At 45.6% G+C, this 19,800-nt stretch overlaps 1 protein-coding gene across 14 annotated transcripts in view; it reads right to left on the bottom strand.

Moving 5' to 3' along the window:
• LOC124005058 (focal adhesion kinase 1-like) overlaps window positions 1–19,800 on the bottom strand; it is a 162,965-nt gene that overhangs the window by 20,305 nt on the left and 122,860 nt on the right. For 10 of the 14 annotated variants that reach the window (XR_006833557.1, XM_046313942.1, XM_046313943.1 and 7 more), the window contains 6 exons: window positions 19,509–19,609; window positions 16,113–16,228; window positions 15,908–16,008; window positions 15,416–15,505; window positions 15,024–15,228; window positions 5,509–5,620 (listed from right to left, as the gene is read on the bottom strand). Coding sequence is in view for 13 of the 14 variants with exons in the window: in XM_046313942.1 (XP_046169898.1) it covers window positions 5,509–5,620; window positions 15,024–15,228; window positions 15,416–15,505; window positions 15,908–16,008; window positions 16,113–16,228; window positions 19,509–19,609 (725 nt within the window). In the remaining variant the exon portion in view is untranslated. Of the gene's footprint in view, window positions 1–5,508; window positions 5,621–6,479; window positions 7,215–7,331; window positions 7,417–8,065; window positions 8,217–8,258; window positions 8,505–15,023; window positions 15,229–15,415; window positions 15,506–15,907; window positions 16,009–16,112; window positions 16,229–19,508; window positions 19,610–19,800 lie in introns of those variants that run through there. The other 4 variants (XM_046313947.1, XM_046313946.1, XM_046313948.1 and 1 more) reach the window with 4 other exon arrangements.

Here is a 19,800-nt window from a genome sequence, read left to right as displayed (position 1 = left end):
TCAACAAATAAAATCACTAAATCTACGATGGACCAAAACATTATTTAATTCTAAATGTAAGTTCATGTAATATATGCCATTTAGCAGACGCTTTTATCCAAAGCGACTTACAGTCATGTGTGCATACATTCTACGTATGGGTGGTCCCGGGAATCGAACCCACTACCCTGGCGTTACAAGCACCATGCTCTACCAACTGAGCTACAGAAGGACCATGTTACTCTAGTGTGTTTGCCATCATATTCAGTGTAAGCTTTGAACAAATCCACAATAATCATCTAACTAGATTTGAAGCCATTTTGTGTCTCTTGTCAAAGTGAAATAGCACTATAATGGATCACTGTTGCATCCTAAAAGGAGCCCTATGAGAAACAACCAGTGATTTATCTACATAACTTGACACTGAAATCCCTGGATTGGAGCTGGACAGTGTCCTGCCCTGCTGTATGTCTTTCAGAGAGACACCACTAGACTGGCGTATGTCAAAACCTTTACAGCTCTGATCTATTTAATGCTGTGGCCCTCTGTCCTGTCTCACCGGCATGTATGGATCTGTGGACTGCATGGGTCAGCTGCTGCTTTTGGGGTGGCTGCAGCCTGTCAGTGTGAAGGTGGGGGTAGAGGACCTGACAACAGCAGGGGGCATGGAGGGTGTAGTACTAGCTGTGGTGGGGAAGGGGTGCTCGCCAAAGCACAGGGAGGGCTGAGAGACAAAGCACAGGGAGGGCTGAGAGACAAAGCACAGGGAGGGCTGAGAGACAAAGCACTGGGGGGGCTGAGAGACAAAGCACTGGGAGGGCTGAGAGACAAAGCACAGGGAGGGCTGAGAGACAAAGCACAGGGAGGGCTGAGAGACAAAGCACAGGGGGGCTGAGAGACAAAGCACTGGGGGGCTGAGAGACAAAGCACAGGGAGGGCTGAGGGCTGAGAGACAAAGCACAGGGAGGGCTGAGAGACAAAGCACAGGGAGGGCTGAGAGACAAAGCACAGGGAGGGCTGAGAGACAAAGCACAGGGAGGGCTGAGAGACAAAGCACAGGGAGGGCTGAGAGACAAAGCACAGGGAGGGCTGAGAGACAAAGCACAGGGAGGGCTGAGAGACAAAGCACAGGGAGGGCTGAGAGACAAAGCACAGGGAGGGCTGAGAGACAAAGCACTGGGGGGGCTGAGAGACAAAGCACTGGGAGGGCTGAGAGACAAAGCACAGGGAGGGCTGAGAGACAAAGCACAGGGAGGGCTGAGAGACAAAGCACAGGGAGGGCTGAGAGACAAAGCACAGGGAGGGCTGAGAGACAAAGCACAGGGAGGGCTGAGAGACAAAGCACAGGGAGGGCTGAGAGACAAAGCACTGGGGGGGCTGAGAGACAAAGCACTGGGAGGGCTGAGAGACAAAGCACAGGGGGGCTGAGAGCCAAAGCACAGGGAGGGCTGAGAGACAAAGCACAGGGAGGGCTGAGAGCCAAAGCACAGGGAGGGCTGAGAGACAAAGCACAGGGAGGGCTGAGAGCCAAAGCACAGGGAGGGCTGAGAGACAAAGCACTGGGGGGGGCTGAGAGACAAAGCACTGGGAGGGCTGAGAGACAAAGCACAGGGAGGGCTGAGAGACAAAGCACAGGGAGGTATAGCATGATGATGATGACACAGACAGACAGACAGACAGACAGACAGACAGACAGACAGACAGACAGACAGACAGACAGACAGACAGACAGACAGACAGACAGACAGACAGACAGACAGACAGACAGACAGACAGACAGACAGACAGACAGACAGACAGACGGGAGGGACCAGACAGACAAGACGGAGGGAGACAAGGGAACAGAGACACTGAGACACAGGGAGATGTGGTCAGACACACAGACAGAGCACAACAAGCACATTGAGACATGATGGAACATTGCTGAAGACAAAGCCAGCTAGGTGATAAGCTGTAAGCAGAGAGCTGGTAGAGGAACTAATGGGGGAGGAGACCAGGGTCGTCAGTGGGGCGGAGACCAGGGTCGTCAGTGTGGGAAGAGACCAGGGTCGTCAGTGTGGGAAGAGAGCAGGGTCGTCAGTTGTGGAAGAGAGCAGGGTCGTCAGTGTGGGAAGAGAGCAGGGTAGTCAGTGTGGGAAGAGAGCAGAGTCGTCAGTGTGGGAAGAGACCAGGGTCGTCAGTGTGGGAAGAGAGCAGGGTAGTCAGTGTGGGAAGAGACCAGGGTCGTCAGTGTGGGAAGAGAGCAGGGTAGTCAGTGTGGGAAGAGAGCAGGGTAGTCAGTGTGGGAAGAGAGCAGGGTAGTCAGTGTGGGAAGAGTGCAGGGTAGTCAGTGTGGGAAGAGAGCAGGGTAGTCAGTGTGGGAAGAGAGCAGGGTAGTCAGTGTGGGAAGAGAGCAGGGTAGTCAGTGTGGGAAGAGAGCAGGGTAGTCAGTGTGGGAAGAGAGCAGGGTAGTCAGTGTGGGAAGAGAGCAGGGTAGTCAGTGTGGGAAGAGAGCAGGGTCGTCAGTGTGGGAAGAGAGTGTGGGAAGAGAGCAGGGTCGTCAGTGTGGGAAGAGAGCAGGGTAGTCAGTGTGGGAAGAGAGCAGGGTCGTCAGTGTGGGAAGAGAGCAGGGTAGTCAGTGTGGGAAGAGAGCAGGGTAGTCAGTGTGGGAAGAGAGCAGGGTAGTCAGTGTGGGAAGAGAGCAGGGTAGTCAGTGTGGGAAGAGAGCAGGGTGTCAGTGTGGGAAGAGAGCAGGGTAGTCAGTGTGGGAAGAGAGCAGGGTAGTCAGTGTGGGAAGAGAGCAGGGTCGTCAGTGTGGGAAGAGACCAGGGTCGTCAGTGTGGGAAGAGAGCAGGGTAGTCAGTGTGGGAAGAGAGCAGGGTAGTCAGTGTGGGAAGAGAGCAGGGTAGTCAGTGTGGGAAGAGAGCAGGGTAGTCAGTGTGGGAAGAGAGCAGGGTAGTCAGTGTGGGAAGAGAGCAGGGTCGTCAGTGTGGGAAGAGACCAGGGTCGTCAGTGTGGGAAGAGAGCAGGGTAGTCAGTGGGGGAAAACAGCAAGGTAGTCACTAAGGGGGGGACAGTGTAGTCACTTAAAATAGTCTCTTGATAAAATGGTCCCCTGAAAAATAGTCCCTTGATAAAATAGTCTCTTGATAAAATATTCCATTTACATTTTTACATTTAAGTCATTTAGCAGACGCTCTTATCCAGAGCGACTTACAAATTGGTGCATTCACCTTATGACATCCAGTGGGACAGTCACTTAACAATAGTGCATCTAAAACTTAGGGGGGGTGGGGTGAGAGGGATTACTTAACCTATCCTAGGTATTCCTTAAAGAGGTGGGGTAAATGATAAAATAGTCTCTTGATACAATAGTTCCCATCAATAGTCATCACACAGTATTAGAAAAGAAATGGTGGTTTTAAACTCAGCAAAAAAAGACACGTGCCTTTTTCAGGACCCTGTCTTTCAAAGATAATTTGTAAAAATCCAAATAACTTCACAGATCTTCATTGTAAAGGGTTTAAACCCTGTTTCCCATGCTTCTTCAATGAACCATAAACAATTAATGAACATGCACCTGTGGAACGGTCGTTAACACACTAACAGCTTACAGATGGTAGGCAATTAAGGTTACAGTTATGAAAACTTAGGACACTAAAGAGGCCTTTCTACTGACTCTGAAAAACACCAAAAGAAAGATGCCTAGGTTCCCTGCTCATCTGCGTGAACGTGCCTTAAGCATGCTGCAAGGAGGCATGAGGACTGCAGATGTGGCCAGGACAATAAATTGCAATGTCCGTACTGAGACGCCTAAGACATCGCTACAGGGAGACAGGATGGACAGCTGATCGTCTTCACAGTGACTGACCACGTGTAACAACACTCTGCACACACCTGCGGGACAGGTACAGGATGGCAACAACAACTGCTCAATTTATACCAGGAACGCACAATCCCTCCATCAGTGCTCAGACTGTCCGCATTAGGCTGAGAGAGGCTGGACTGAGGGCTTGTAGGCCTGTTGTAAGGCAGGTCCTCACCAGACATCACCGGCAACAACGTCGCCTATGGGCACAAACCCACCCAGTCACTGGACCAGACAGGACTGGCAAAAAGTGCTCTTCACTGACGAGTCGCGGTTTTGTTTCACCAGAGGCGATGATCGGATTCTGGTTTTATCGTCGAAGGAATGAGCGTTACACCAAGGCCTGTACTCTGGAGCGGGATCGATTTGGAGGCGGAGGGTCCGTCGTGGTCTGGGGCTGTGTGTCACAGCATCATCAGACTGAGCTTGTTGTCATTGCAGGCAATCTCAACGCTGTGCGTTACAAGGAAGACATCGTCCTCCCTCATGTGGTACCCTTCCTGCAGGCTCATCCTGACATGACCTTCCAGCATGACAATGCCACCAACCATACTGCTCATTCTTTGTGTGATTTCCTGCAAGACAGGACTGTCAGTGTTCTGCCATGGCCAGCGAAGAGCCCGGATCTCAATCCCATTGAGCACGTCTGGGACCTGTTGGATCGGAGGGTGAGGGCTAGGGCCATTCCCCCCAGAATTGTCCGGGAACTTGCAGGTGCCTTGGTGGAAGAGTGGGGTAACATCTCACAGCAAGAACTGGCAAATCTGGTGCAGTCCATGAGGAGAAGATGCAGTGCAGTACTTAATGCAGCTGGTGGCCACACCAGATACTGACTGTTACTTTTGACCCCCTCTTTGTTCAGGGACACATTTCTGTTAGTCACATGTCTGTGGAACTTGTTCAGTTTATGTCTCAGTTATTGAATCTTGCTTTGTTCATACAAATATTTACGGACGTTAAGTTTGCTGAAAATAAACGCAGTTGACAGTGAGAAGGCGTTTCTTTTTGGCTGAGTTGATATGGTGGCTGTACACAGAGCTGTTCAGTCACAGCAGCCAGCAGTGTTTGTCCATGGTGGAGACTAGTTCCTGAGAATAGGACCATGAGTTAACAATAGATAAGGCTTCAGATAAGGCGAACAGCTGCAGCAGAGAGAAAACTGGGAACAGAAATTACATTAGTATATCAGATAGAAAATGAAAGCTCTCTAAATAACATTAGAGGATGGAAGAGGTGAAGCTACGAAGAACGTTTCCCTCAGAATAATGTCTAACGGACAGTCTGACCAACAGAACTGAAATTGTGGCTCCAAGCATGTAGACCCCACCTGACTGTATGTGTAATTCCTGAGGGAGTCACTGACTAAAGCTTGACTGTACTGTTGTATTTATGTACAGTGTTTACAGATGTCATACCATGAAAACTCCTCTTGTAATGGGAGCAGCCAACTGACAGACTGACTGCCAAGATAGGTGTTGATGATGACGTCTGTGACCTCCTCGTGGCCAAGGCATAAAGTAGCTGTGTGTGTGTGTGTGTCTATTAATGTGCTTCTGTGTGTGTGGTGTGTGTGTGTGTGTGTCTATTAATGTACTGCTGTGTATGTATAAAAGTGTGCATGTGACTCTCTATCTGTGTGTATGTGTGTGTGTGTGTGTCTGTGTGTGTGTGCAAGCTCTTACTTTAGGCGGCGCCTCGTCGGAACCCCCTGAGTCCCAGGACACAGAGACCTGACGTCTCATCTCCATACGTGTCCTCTCCTTCTGCTGGAGCTTCTCCTCCTCCAATATCTGACTGCAGAGAGACAGAACAAACCACTGTCACTGTGTGTGTGTGTGTGTGTGTGTGTGTGTGTGTGTGTGTGTGTGTGTGTGTGTGTGTGTGTGTGTGTGTGTGTGTGTGTGTGTGTGTGTGTGTGTGTGTGTGTGTGTGTGTGTGTGTGTGTGTGTGTGTGTGTGTGTGTCTGTGTGTCTGTGTGTGTGTGTGTGTGTGTGTGTGTGTGTGTGTGTGTGTGTGTGTGTGTGTGTGTGTGTGTGTGTGTGTGTGTGTGTGTGTGTGTGTGTGTGTGTGTGTGTGTGTGTGTGTGTGTGTGTGTGTGTGTGTGTGTGTGTGTGTGTGTGTGTGTGTGTGTCTGTGACTTCTGGAGTCAGGAACATAACTATAGTTTAGTTCAGTTTAGCAACTCCTAAGACCTAAACCTGTGGTGCTGTGGCTTTGAGAGGGGAGAGACGAGGATGAGAGATACGCTGGATAAACACTGTAGAGGTTATTGTACTGTACTGTTACTGTACAAGGTGACAGGCTTCCCCACTAGAATTCAGGGATGGATATTGTTGCAGCGTAGCTACAGCCACAAGGTCCATGTCCTTCACTGTTAAGTCCTGCTACATTCTGATGGTTTAGTTTCCAGAGCTGTCCTGTTAGCTGACAGGGTGGGTTTCACACAGCTGAGTACTACAACAACCTTCACCTGTAACCAGCTACATCCTCTTGCCCTGAGCTAAAGTACATAGGATGCATACCAAATGGCTCCCTATTTCCTATATAGTGCACTACTTTTGACCAGAGCTCTATGGGCCTTGTTTAAAGTAGTGCACTATAAAGGGAATAGGGAGTCATTTGAGAGTCAGACAATATGGTACACACACAGGACCTTAAGGAATACAGAGTAGGGAAAGCAGACAGAGGTCCCCCTCCACCCAGCCTGGATCTGCTACAGTGATGTTATGCCTCTGGTCCACAGCACATGGAAACCCATTGGACAGGCACTAAAAGAGGGGAAACTGCTCAAACACATGAACCAGCGTCCCTCCCCTCCACCCAGCCTGGATCTGCTACAGTGATGTTATGCCTCTGGTCCACAGCACATAGAAACCCATTGGACAGGCACTAAAAGAGGGGAAACTGCTCAAACACATGAACCAGCGTCCCTCCCCTCCACCCAGCCTGGATCTGCTACAGTGATGTTATGCCTCTGGTCCACAGCACATGGAAACCCACTGGACAGGCACTAAAAGAGGGGAAACTGCTCAAACACATGAACCAGCGTCCCTCCCCTCAGACCTGCAATAGCCATTAGAGGAATAAGCCATTTATAGAAGCACACAATGAGAGGAGTTGTGGGTCGACTCTACTGTACTGTTCTGTACTGTTCTGACAATACCTTTCAGCCAGCATTAACTCAGACCCCAATGTTCTGTGATCTATTCTCCGTTTTGTCGTCCAATGTCCAGTCTGAACAGAATGCAGGCAATTCACTGAGCCAAACATTCTTCTGGATGCTGAGAACTCTGGAGTGTCCCCTCCCAGCTAAACAAAGAACAGATATGAAGTGGAGGGTCCTCCAGCCTAAATACAGGCAATAAACTGTGTCCCATGACCCCACAGTCTCTCGCTGTCCCTCACACTCCCTCTCTCCCTTTCTGTCTCTCTCGGTCTTTCTCTCAGGGAGGGAGGGCTATTTGTGGAAACAGCATTAGTCCTAGCTGCCATGCTGCCTTCGTACCTCTGTTCTTTACTGACCAGATCAGCCACTCGATATAGTCTTCATTCACAGTCGCTGCTGTCCTTGTCTGTTCCTAAGGCTAGAACTGAGATGGAAAACAATCATTTCCCATAATGCCCCTTCATCCTGGAACATGCTTCAGAAGATTGTAAAGTTAGAGGAGTTAATGTCTTTGCCTGTTAAGACTCTGATTGACAACACTGTTGGTGATAACTGCAGTTGTTTCTAATCTTCAATTGTATCTTTAACTTGTGACACTTTGTCTTTTGTGTGTATTCTGTATTTTTCTGTGATGTTTTAGGGACACGCTGCTATTTCCCTGTTTTGCCTTCTTGCCAGGTCTCCCTCGCAAAATAGGGTTTTAACCTCAATGTGTTTAACCTGGTTAAATAAAGGTTAAATAAATACATAATGTGTGATAGCAGCAGTAAATCAGACAAGAACAATAAGATGGGGACCACCTGTCCTGGTCATTCTCCAGAACACACAACACAAACCTGACCAGTCTGTTAACAAGTTACAGGCAAATTAACAAAGCCCTGTTGCCTCTAATAACAAAAGTGTTCACAGTGTTGCTGACAAAACGTTGTATAAAGTATGACTTTCTCTTGACTAGCTAATAGCTACTACCTTTAAAAACAACATCAAACAGTCTGATAGTAACTCAACAGCATGACAATGGGGACACACTGAATGCCATGCTAAATGACAGTCCAAACATATTCACTACTCACCAGCCTCACTTTGCTAGAGTTCCATATCATCAATGCTCAGAATAAGTCTGTAAAACTCTATTGTGAGGGACCTGAATCAAATCCATTCCTTCACAGCCAACTACATTTCTCCACATTTGCTCAAGGCAGACCTCAATAGGACATATTCAGTCAACTGAGTCACTGAGAGAAGGAGATAAGGAAGGACTGTTACCTTACAACAGTGGGAGTTGGGCTGCCTCTTGTGCTGCTAGAGGAACAGGAGACCATATCCACTTAGATAATCCATTAGGGGAGAGACGTCCAGTACGCATGAACCAAGTGTCCCGGAGACCAGACAGACACCCAGGCAGAGTCCCAGAGACCAGACAGAGAACCAGGCAGAGAGTCCCAGAGACCAGACAGACAACCAGGCAGAGAGTCCCAGAGACCAGACAGAGAACCAGGCAGAGAGTCCCAGAGACCAGACAGACAACCAGGCAGAGTCCCAGAGACCAGACAGACAACCAGGCAGAGAGTCCCAGAGACCAGACAGACAACCAGGCAGAGAGTCCCAGAGACCAGACAGAAAACCAGGCAGAGAGTCCCATAGACCAGACAGAGGACCAGGCAGAGAGTCCCAGAGACCGGACTGACAACCAGGCAGAGAGTCCCAGAGAACCAGGCAGAGAGGCCCAGAGACTAGACAGAGACCAGGCAGAGAGTCCCAGAGACCAGACAGACAACCAGGCAGAGAGTCCCAGAGACCAGACAGACACCCAGGCAGAGAGTCCCAGAGACCAGACAGACAACCCGGCAGAGAGTCCCAGAGACCAGACAGACAATCAGGCAGAGAGTCCCAGAGACCAGACAGACAACCAGGCAGAGAGTCCCAGAGACCAGACAGACAACCAGGCAGAGAGTCCCAGAGACCTGACAGACAACCAGGCAGAGAGTCCTAGAGACCAGACAGACAATCAGGCAGAGAGTCCCAGAGACCAGACAAACAACCAGGCAGAGAGTCCAGGAGACCAGACAGACAACCAGGCAGAGAGTCCCAGAGACCAGACAAACAACCAGGCAGAGAGTCCCAGAAACAAGGGTCTATTAGAACTGGAACAGCACTCAGTCAATAAAATAGTCTTCACAAGAGAACAGAATGGGGGACTCAGTCTGTTCAGTCCAGATCAGCTGTCTCCTCTTCATGCCTTCCCTCTTACTCTACTGGGCTACTCAGGCAGCGGGTTACACTTGGCATCTGTCCAATAAATGCGCAGGCAGGCGGATGGGTGGGCGGTTGGCTTGTTAAAAGATTGGACGCTGAATTGAAGCCCTCCGCTGTGGAGCCGAGATCGAGCCTGGAGAAGATGTCTCGGTGACGGTGAACTGAAGCCTTTCGCTGTGGAGCCGAGATCGAGGCTGGAGAAGATGTCTCGGTGACGGTGAGGTTAAAGCAGCGCTAGTGCCAAGCCTGCCGATCTGGCCAGACGTGGTCAAGCAGCCAGACAGACACAGTCTCTGAGGTCAGCTCAGTGCAGAGCAGAGAGAACAGCTCAGGATCAGAGGCAGAGGGTTTGGTTTGGACAGCCCTCTTTTCCATGGGACTTAATAATACCGTCCCCTCAGAGTTCTCCTCTCACAGTGAGACTAGCTGGAGTCATATCTGCAGGACAATACCACAGAGCTTTCTTTACAACTGACTTCCAAGCAGCAGCTAAATACACTACAGGGGTACCATGTCAGGGTATATGACAGTGGTACCATGTAAGGGTATATGACAGTGGTACCATGTCAGGGTATATGACAGTGGTACCATGTCAGGGTATATGACAGTGGTACCATGTCAGGGTATATGACAGTGGTACCATGTCAGGGTATATGACAGTGGTACCATGTAAGGGTATATGACAGTGGTACCATGTAAGGGTATATGACAGTGGTACCATGTCAGGGTATATACAGTGGTACCATGTAAGGGTATATGACAGTGGTACCATGTGGTACCATGGGTATATGACAGTGGTACCATGTCAGGGTATATACAGTGGTACCATGTAAGGGTATACAGTGGTACCATGTCAGGGTATATGACAGTGGTACCATGTCAGGGTATATGACAGTGGTACCATGTCAGGGTATATGACAGTGGTACCATGTCAGGGTATACAGTGGTACCATGTCAGGGTATATGAGTGGTACCATGTAAGGGTATACTACAGTGGTACCATGTAAGGGTATACTACAGTGGTACCATGTATAGGGTACCATGTAAGGGTACAGTGGTACCATGTCAGGGTATATGACAGTGGTACCATGTCAGGGTATATGACAGTGGTACCATGTCAGGGTATATGACAGTGGTACCATGTCAGGGTATATGACAGTGGTACCATGTCAGGGTATATGACAGTGGTACCATGTCAGGGTATATGACAGTGGTACCATGTCAGGGTATATGACAGTGGTACCATGTAAGGGTATATGACAGTGGTACCATGTAAGGGTATACTACAGTGGTACCATGTAAGGGTATATGACAGTGGTACCATGTAAGGGTATATGACAGTGGTACCATGTCAGGGTATATGACAGTGGTACAGTGGTACATGTCAGGGTATATGACAGTGGTACCATGTAAGGGTATATGACAGTGGTACCATGTCAGGGTATATGACAGTGGTACCATGTAAGGGTATATGACAGTGGTACCATGTAAGGGTATATGACAGTGGTACCATGTAAGGGTATACTACAGTGGTACCATGTCAGGGTATATGACAGTGGTACCATGTAAGGGTATATGACAGTGGTACCATGTCAGGGTATATGACAGTGGTACCATGTAAGGGTATATGACAGTGGTACCATGTAAGGGTATATGACAGTGGTACCATGTATGACAGGGTACCATGTATGACAGTGGTACCATGTAAGGGTATATGACAGTGGTACCATGTAAGGGTATATGACAGTGGTACCATGTAAGGGTATATGACAGTGGTACCATGTATAGGTGGTATATGACAGTGGTACCATGTAAGGGTATATGACAGTGGTACCATGTATGACAGTGGTACCATGTAAGGGTATATGACAGTGGTACCATGTAAGGGTATATGACAGTGGTACCATGTCAGGGTATATAACAGTGGTACCATGTCAGGGTATATGACAGTGGTACCATGTAAGGGTATATGACAGTGGTACCATGTAAGGGTATATGACAGTGGTACCATGTCAGGGTATATGACAGTGGTACCATGTCAGGGTATATGACAGTGGTACCATGTCAGGGTATATGACAGTGGTACCATGTAAGGGTATATGACAGTGGTACCATGTCAGGGTATATGACAGTGGTACCATGTAAGGGTATATGACAGGGTATATGATGGTACCATGTAAGGGTATATGACAGTGGTACCATGTCAGGGTATATGACAGTGGTACCATGTCAGGGTATATGACAGTGGTACCATGTCAGGGTATATAACAGTGGTGCCATGTAAGGGTATATGGTACCATGTAAGGGTATATGACAGTGGTACCATGTAAGGGTATACTACAGTGGTACCATGTAAGGGTATATGACAGTGGTACCATGTCAGGGTATATGACAGTGGTACCATGTAAGGGTATATGACAGTGGTACCATGTAAGGGTATATGACAGTGGTACCATGTAAGGGTATATGACAGTGGTACCATGTCAGGGTATATGACAGTGGTACCATGTCAGGGTATATAACAGTGGTACCATGTAAGGGTATATGACAGTGGTACCATGTAAGGGTATATGACAGTGGTACCATGTAAGGGTATAAGGGTATATGACAGTGGTACCATGTAAGGGTATATGACAGTGGTACCATGTCAGGGTATATGACAGTGGTACCATGTCAGGGTATATAACAGTGGTGCCATGTAAGGGTATATGACAGTGGTACCATGTAAGGGTATATGACAGTGGTACCATGTAAGGGTATAAGGGTATATGACAGTGGTACCATGTAAGGGTATACGGGTATATGACAGTGGTACCATGTCAGGGTATATAACAGTGGCACCATGTCAGGGTATATGACAGTGGTACCATGTAAGGGTATATAACAGTGGTACCATGTAAGGGTATATAACAGTGGTACCATGTAAGGGTATATGACAGTGGTACCATGTCAGGGTATATGACAGTGGTACCATGTAAGGGTATATGACAGTGGTACCATGTAAGGGTATATGACAGTGGTACCATGTAAGGGTATATAACAGTGGTACCATGTAAGGGTATATGACAGTGGTACCATGTAAGGGTATATAACAGTGGTACCATGTAAGGGTATATAACAGTGGTACCATGTAAGGGTATATGACAGTGGTACCATGTAAGGGTATATAACAGTGGTACCATGTAAGGGTATATAACAGTGGTACCATACATTATTAAATACAAATACACACTTAAGCATGTTTGTTATGACTGGTTCTGCATCTGAGGTCCATTGTTTTCATACAGCTGGCATGTTGGAGAAAGAGCCTGCCTTAGTATTGTGTGTGTCACGCGCACACACACACACACACACACACACACACACACACACACACACACACACACACACACACACACACACACACACACACACACACACACACACACACACACACACGCACACGCACACGCACACGCACACACACACACACACACTTCTGGCAGCTGTGCTCCCTAATTTATATGATGATATAAAACAAGTCTCAACCAACGAACCCCACATCAAATGCCTTTCAAGGGCCTGGCTTTTCATATAAAGAGTATTAAGAGTGTAAATATTGACATGGTTTCCAGGACACAGCCCTCTCATCCATGCTGCTGGAGCACCAGAACATGACCGATGTGGTGGGACTTAGGAAGACAAGTAGAAAGTGGAGGTGTGACTCATGCTGAGTTTTAAACAGGATAATAAAAGCACAGCACTCTTATTTTCCGACATGTCTTGTCTGTGTAAACCAAGGCCACTGTGATGGGAGACAGCATGGCTGGCAGCAGCACAGCTCACACAGATACAGCAGCTACAGGTCTGTTCTATAGCAGTCCTCACCACTATCACGCTGATGGAAAGGAGACTGATGGAAAGGAGACGGATCCTGACACAAAAACCCTACCCTGTCTACCAGCATCATGGAGTGAAGTTAAACTCCTTCATCGTGGCCCCAGGGTATCTTACCTGGACATCCAGATGCCTAGCAACACGAGGATTACCTGAAGGTGCTTTCTCACCATGGAAATGACTGACACAAAGGATTACCTGAAGGTGCTACCCTGTCAATGACGGAAAACCTGAAGGTGTTTCCTCCAGCATTGCATCAGAGGGGACCTTTCTTGTGAAGGATTACCTGAAGGTGTTTTCTCTGTCTAGACCTTTCTTGTGAAGGATTACCTGAAGGTGCTTTTCTCACCACTATCACATACTGACCTTTCTTGTGAAGGATTACCTGAAGGTGCTTTTCTCACCACTATCACATACGGACCTTTCTTGTGAAGGATTACCTGAAGGTGCTTTCCTCACCACTATTACATACTGACCTTTCTTGTGAAGGATTACCTGAAGGTGCTTTTCTCACCACTATCACATACGGACCTTTCTGCAACTGCTACATTCATGTTTGGACATTTAAATAAATGATATATCCTCATTGATTGTTGAAGAATATAACTTCTGAACACGTCAACAGCTTTACTTCACCCATCAATACCTAACATATAAGCTTGTTTCACTTCATTGTATTTAAACAATGTAATTGTTAACACTGTATAGATTCAAAAACATGGTTCAAACTGATATCATGGATGGTCAGTCCTTGTATCCATAGCTCTGTCTATGAACGTGAGTGAGATTACAATTATCTAGCCTCGTTCCTCAGCTGTTTACCAAAACAGTGGCCGGTGGCCATTTGTAATTGTCCCTTTCACTACGTCCTTAATAAACCTGGGTCAGACACATATCAAACACTTGAGCTCCACTCAATATAGTTTGCCCCATAAAATGAAATATAATAGTCCCCAAAACTCCAAGCTAAATCAAACGCACAGGTCTGACTCCCTCACCAATGGAAACCTAAGGATAGAAGGTGAGGGTAGGGCCCTGGCACTGTCCCTCTCAGTTACCATACCAACAATGAGGTCATCCCAGACAGGAAGTGGGACAGACGGGCACAGTCTGACAAGTCAGAGCTACTGAGAGGGTCATCACTGGTCACCACAGCCACAAAGCCATTAACCCCACCTATTTCAACAATTTATCTTCTTAAAATGTGATTTTAAACCTTAACCCTAACCTTTCCACACAACCTGATGCCGAACCCTAACCGTAAATTAAGATCAAAAAGCTATTTTTTTTTCATGAATTTTATAGCCAATTTTGACTTTGTGGCTGTGCTATCTAGTGGAAACCAACTGAGAGGGATTCTACTTGTACAAACAAGCCAGTCAATTCCACCTTCAACGATTGAAATGTGTGGATGCTTTGGTGCCATCTAGTGACCAAGAATGAAAATCTATCTAGATGGGGTCGGCAACAGGTGGCCTGTTTAAAAATATATATATTTTCGTTATCTATTTATTTCAGGAAATCTGTTTCCAAGTAGTCTCACAAATAAAAAAAGAGACGTGATCGTGTTTCAACATAATAAAGGTATGAAATTATTGTTATTTTAAAATACAACCTCCTTTTGGGCTTAGTTGTGGTCAACTTGCAGTGTACAAATTATTATAATTATTAGACAAACCCCCCCCCCCACACTCTCTATGAGAAACTTTTGGAATGTCAGTTCACTTCCTGAACTGACTCAATTAATACAATGGAATGAACTCCAACCCTGATAGATATGCATTATTTTTCTCCACAGTCAATGTACCTCTTATCTTATGACATTGTAGTTGTAGGAGACAGATAACGCACCATGTACTACAGCAATGTACATGCAGATAGACCGACTGACGGCCATACCTGAGCTGGGCTTTGAGCTCTGTGAAGCAGGGTCTCTTGCTAGGGTCGTAGGCCCAGCACTTGGTCATCAGGCTGTACAGGGTAGGGGGGCAGTTGTGGGGCATGGCCAGACGCTCTCCATTCTCTATCCGCCCGATGACATCGTTGTTCTTCACCCCCTGGAAGGGTTTGACTCCGTAGATGAGGATCTCCCACATACACACACCTGGAGTACAGAGGAACATATATATATATATATATATATATATATATATATATATATATATATATATATATATATATATATATATATATATATTAAACCCTAATTTATCAGCTAATAACATACAGCCTTGAAATCAAAAGTTTTAGAGCACTGTTTGATAAGTACTGTATCAAATTCCCATACTCACCAAACATCCACACGTCACTGGCTGAGGTAAAGCGTCTGAAGTTAATAGACTCTGGTGCCATCCATTTGATAGGCAGTTTCCCTTTGGAGGCTGGGAGGAGAGGTGAAAGCAGGACTTTGATTGTTTGTGATCAAGTGTTTTTATTGTGATTGATTAGACAGGTACACATGAACAATGCAACAAGTAACAAGACAAACACTTCCCCTCCCACAGGACTTCCCTAAGCCATAGTTAGATGAGTGGTTCACAATAGCAGTCTCACAGAGTCATACGCTGATGAAAAGAGCTGTTGAGTTTCTTTCACTCGCCCCATGCATACGTGCAACAGATATTTCCATGTTTATAATGTCCATGATGACAGCAGCCACAGCTGTCTGCTTAAAGAGTGAGGAGCCTAATGAATGACTTACTGACAACATAAACAGCAGAAAGTGATCTCCTCTGGCAGGCTGACTGTGGACAGTTAGTCTCCAGAACAGGTGAAACTCCTACCTTTGTAATAGGAGCTGTCCTCCATGTATCGAGACAAGCCAAAGTCTCCCAGTTTAACACAGTCCACTGAGGATACCAGCACGTTCCTGGCAGCTATATCCCTTCAAGACGCAGACATGGTTACAATGGAGAAGAGAAGAGTAGTGTGTTTACAGGAAACACACCAAAGCCATATTAATAAGGCTAGGTTGGGGTGAGGGCTTACCTATGTACAAACCGCTTGCTCTCCAGGTAGGAAAGTGCTGTGCTTAGCTGGAAAGCATAGAGAATCAGTGATGCCAAGTCGAGGTTGTATTTTCTCACTTGTAGGAAGGAGCGTAGCTGTAATGGAAGAGAAAACAAAAGATAATACTCACTTTAGCCTGTACATTACATACAGGGATGGTTTAATGTAGGAGCTTCCTGGGGCTGAAGCCCCTGGGCACAGGCCTGTTGGGGGCCCAAGAGAGGAATAACAACATTTAAAATGTATAATAATAATAAAGGAGATATATACAGTATTTATAAATATGTAGTATATATTTTGAGTGTAGACAGCCTGATGCCGTTCTGCTAATCATCAGATGGGGAGAGGAGAGGAGGTGCCATGTGGGTAACTGGGGGCCCTGCCTTGATTGGGTAACTAATGAATTTAACACAATAAAAAAATAAAACTGCATAATAAATAAATGTGACTGGTCAATTGTGTAAGTCAGGGGCTGGAACAAAACATTTTTTTGTATTATTATAATATTTTTTTATCCAACCACAGGAGCCCGCTCTCAATGTTCAAAATACACCAGAGAGCACAATTTCAGGAAACTAGGCGCATGTCGCGCATCGCTACTACACAGGAGAGTAAAAAAAAAATATTATAAAAATGTGTTTTTTGGCAGAAATGCCTCCTGGAACATGTGAACTTTCATGTGCCTTAATAACAAACTTGTATACCATCTGTAAATACGAAAAAATGGTTAAATTACAAGCCTAGTTAGTTTAGCCACAGAAAAGGCAGCAAACTTCTTACTAGCCATGATTGGCTGAGATAATGAGTGGGCTGGATATGCCGAGAGATGAGTTCAGACTGGTCTGCCATGTTGCATGCTTCTGTCTATAACATGAAGCGGTCAGTATGTGTAGGTAATCCATTCTAACAGGGCTTTTTTGAAAGACATTGCATAGTACAACTACATAAGTGTTGTTCTCCACTTTCCGGAGGCCCGACTCCCAATCACAGTCAGTTGTGATACAGCCTGGAATCGAATCAGGGTGCCTGTAGTGACGCCTCAAGCACTGAGATGCAGGGCCTTATACCGCTGCACCACTCGGGAGCCCTAATGGGTACACTAGCAATGGGTGCCAGGGAACTGACATCTATGGATTATATTTCTATGGTTGGTTGCGGATGTCAGTTTGCCTTTTACAGATTTCAAAATACAATCATTTTGGAAAGCAAATGCCTACTGCTGAAAAAATAAGACTAATCTGTCTATAGAACCAATGGAAACACATTTCTCAACAAATGACAGCAGCACTGTTTTTCTTGAGACAGGCTATTGCCACGACGAGCGCATTGGCCATCACCTTGGGTAGTGTCATGACGTTGCCCTCTTTGGGTACAGCAACCCCCATCCCCCTCTCCCTGCCTCCTACAAATAGGCTGCTGTGGTCAGAGAGGTCGTAAATTCCAGGATGATCCTGCCTCATGGCCACACAGTATGGAGACAGAGTAAAGTTTCATAGAGAACAAAGGAATTTCTTCGACCTCACAGAACTTGAGGTCTGAACAACATTTATGTTCCGGAGAAGGTATAAAAGATCAGTGAAGAATCCAGCTACGAACTGGTCCGTTTGTTACAACTTGGGGAAGCTCATGAGAGACGGTGTGGCCACATTACCATAACGCTGTTTATATAATAGCCTCAGATATGAGGTTTACATCTAATTGCTGTATAAGATGAATGAGTGAGTATGATACTGTTTGTAAAATTGTGTAATGTGATTTTGGACTGTTTAATGAAGGAAACTCCAATTCCCTTTTGAGTTTAACTAAATCAGAGGACCGCCCATGAGCCCAGTTAGGGTCAGGGATCTTGGGACAGGCCCTTTTCTGCAATTCCGAAATAAACCCCAACCTTGAGAATTCCTCAACAGACCATGTTTTTCTCCATTACGAGAGGACAAAGGTTGAGACGATGGCTGAATCTTTCAACCATACCACGTAGTTAAACTCTTAGAATGTCGATACCGACAGAATAAGAACAAGTCTTTGATATTAATTACTAGTCTGCAGCTAGAAATTCGGTATCATTGAACGTTAAGAACGACAACCGTCGAAACATCCACTCTATAACAAAATGAATGAATGTCACTCTGAACTACCCAGGACAGAGAGAGAAAGAGAGGTGGAAACTCTCCAACAGAAACTAACTTTTCAGCAGAGATCCAGACGACACACTGGGCGTAAATATATGTATTGATTGCAGTTGTTCCCGAATGAGTGAGCGTTCATGTGTAAAGGATTAGCATTTCAATTGTTAGAATTATCAACTTTATGTTGTCTTCTCAGTCGACCCCCACTTCCCTTTTGTCTAACAAGCCACGATGCCGGTTTAGCCCACTAGGGAACATTCCCCTATCATTTCTTGTTTGTGTGTTTATTCATTTGTGTGAATAACTTAGTGAGTAAATAAATGATTTAAGACAATTGATGTATGGATGACTCATAGTGAAGACTGGGTTTTTGCAGATAACCAACAATTTACGACATTTGGAATGAGACTAACGTGAGGTACAGTAAATCATTAATTAATTTGAAGACGAATTAATCAGATATAAAATATCTGAAAAGTTATATTAGGAAATTATAACTTTGTAATCTGAATAATTTCCTTGGTGCCCCGACTTCCTAGTTGATTACAGTTACATGATTAATCAGTTTAATCGTGTAACACTAATTACAGAGAATCTTTGATAAAACTAAGTCTTCAATTTAATGATAGTAAAGACACGACAATAGCTTCATCTTCATCATTAGGGGAGTCAGTGTGCCACTGGACATTACATTTTGTAGCCTACTGTGATATATATATATACCGTATATATATATATATATATATATATATATATATATATATATATATATATATATATATATATATATATATATATATATATATATATATATATATACACATATATTACCTCCTGATAATGTACAATCTGTGTGTCGCTTCATTAGCCTGGGCTATTGTTTGTTGTGAATTCCAGACCAGATTGATCTCAGTTTGTCAGTCAGAGTAGACACTGATTTCAGTCATTTGTGTGGTATTAAAAAATATTGTGCTAATGTCTTCTGTCATGCAAATGACATAGAAATGCATGAAATGTGTTTTTTTTAATCCTCATATGTGGAAATTCCACCACTAGATGGCCATCCCTAACAGCTGAAACCATGTGAAAGGTAGAAGTACCATCCAAGACTAAATGGGTGAAAACAATCTAAAAACTCAAATTATAGTCCTCTTCAGCATGATCCATAGGTTACTGTTACAGAGCCTGAGGTCATCACTGTTAAACTGATTCCTGTATTAAAGCACTGTATTGTGTGTGTGTTCTGTACCTCTCCCAGTGTACACAGCTCCATGATGATCCACACGGGGTTTTCTGTGATCACTCCAATCAGCTTTACTATGTGGGGGTGGTCAAACTGACGCATGGTCACTGTATGGGGACAACACGCACACACACACACACACAGACACACACACATTCTATTCACTGTAATTGAATAGACCAGGGATTAGCTAGGCTACGGTTTATAGAATCAGGTTACTGTATGTAGGGCGAAAAGGTAGAGTGGAAAAGTAAGACTGATTATATAGTGGATTATTATTCATGTTGATAATAAATAT

This window comes from Oncorhynchus gorbuscha, linkage group LG19 (genome assembly GCF_021184085.1).
Source record: "Oncorhynchus gorbuscha isolate QuinsamMale2020 ecotype Even-year linkage group LG19, OgorEven_v1.0, whole genome shotgun sequence".
In the NCBI taxonomy this organism is placed as follows: Eukaryota; Metazoa; Chordata; class Actinopteri; order Salmoniformes; family Salmonidae; genus Oncorhynchus; species Oncorhynchus gorbuscha.
The sequence above is the reverse complement of the archived record's forward strand: the minus strand, read 5'-3'. Positions and strand labels throughout refer to the sequence as shown.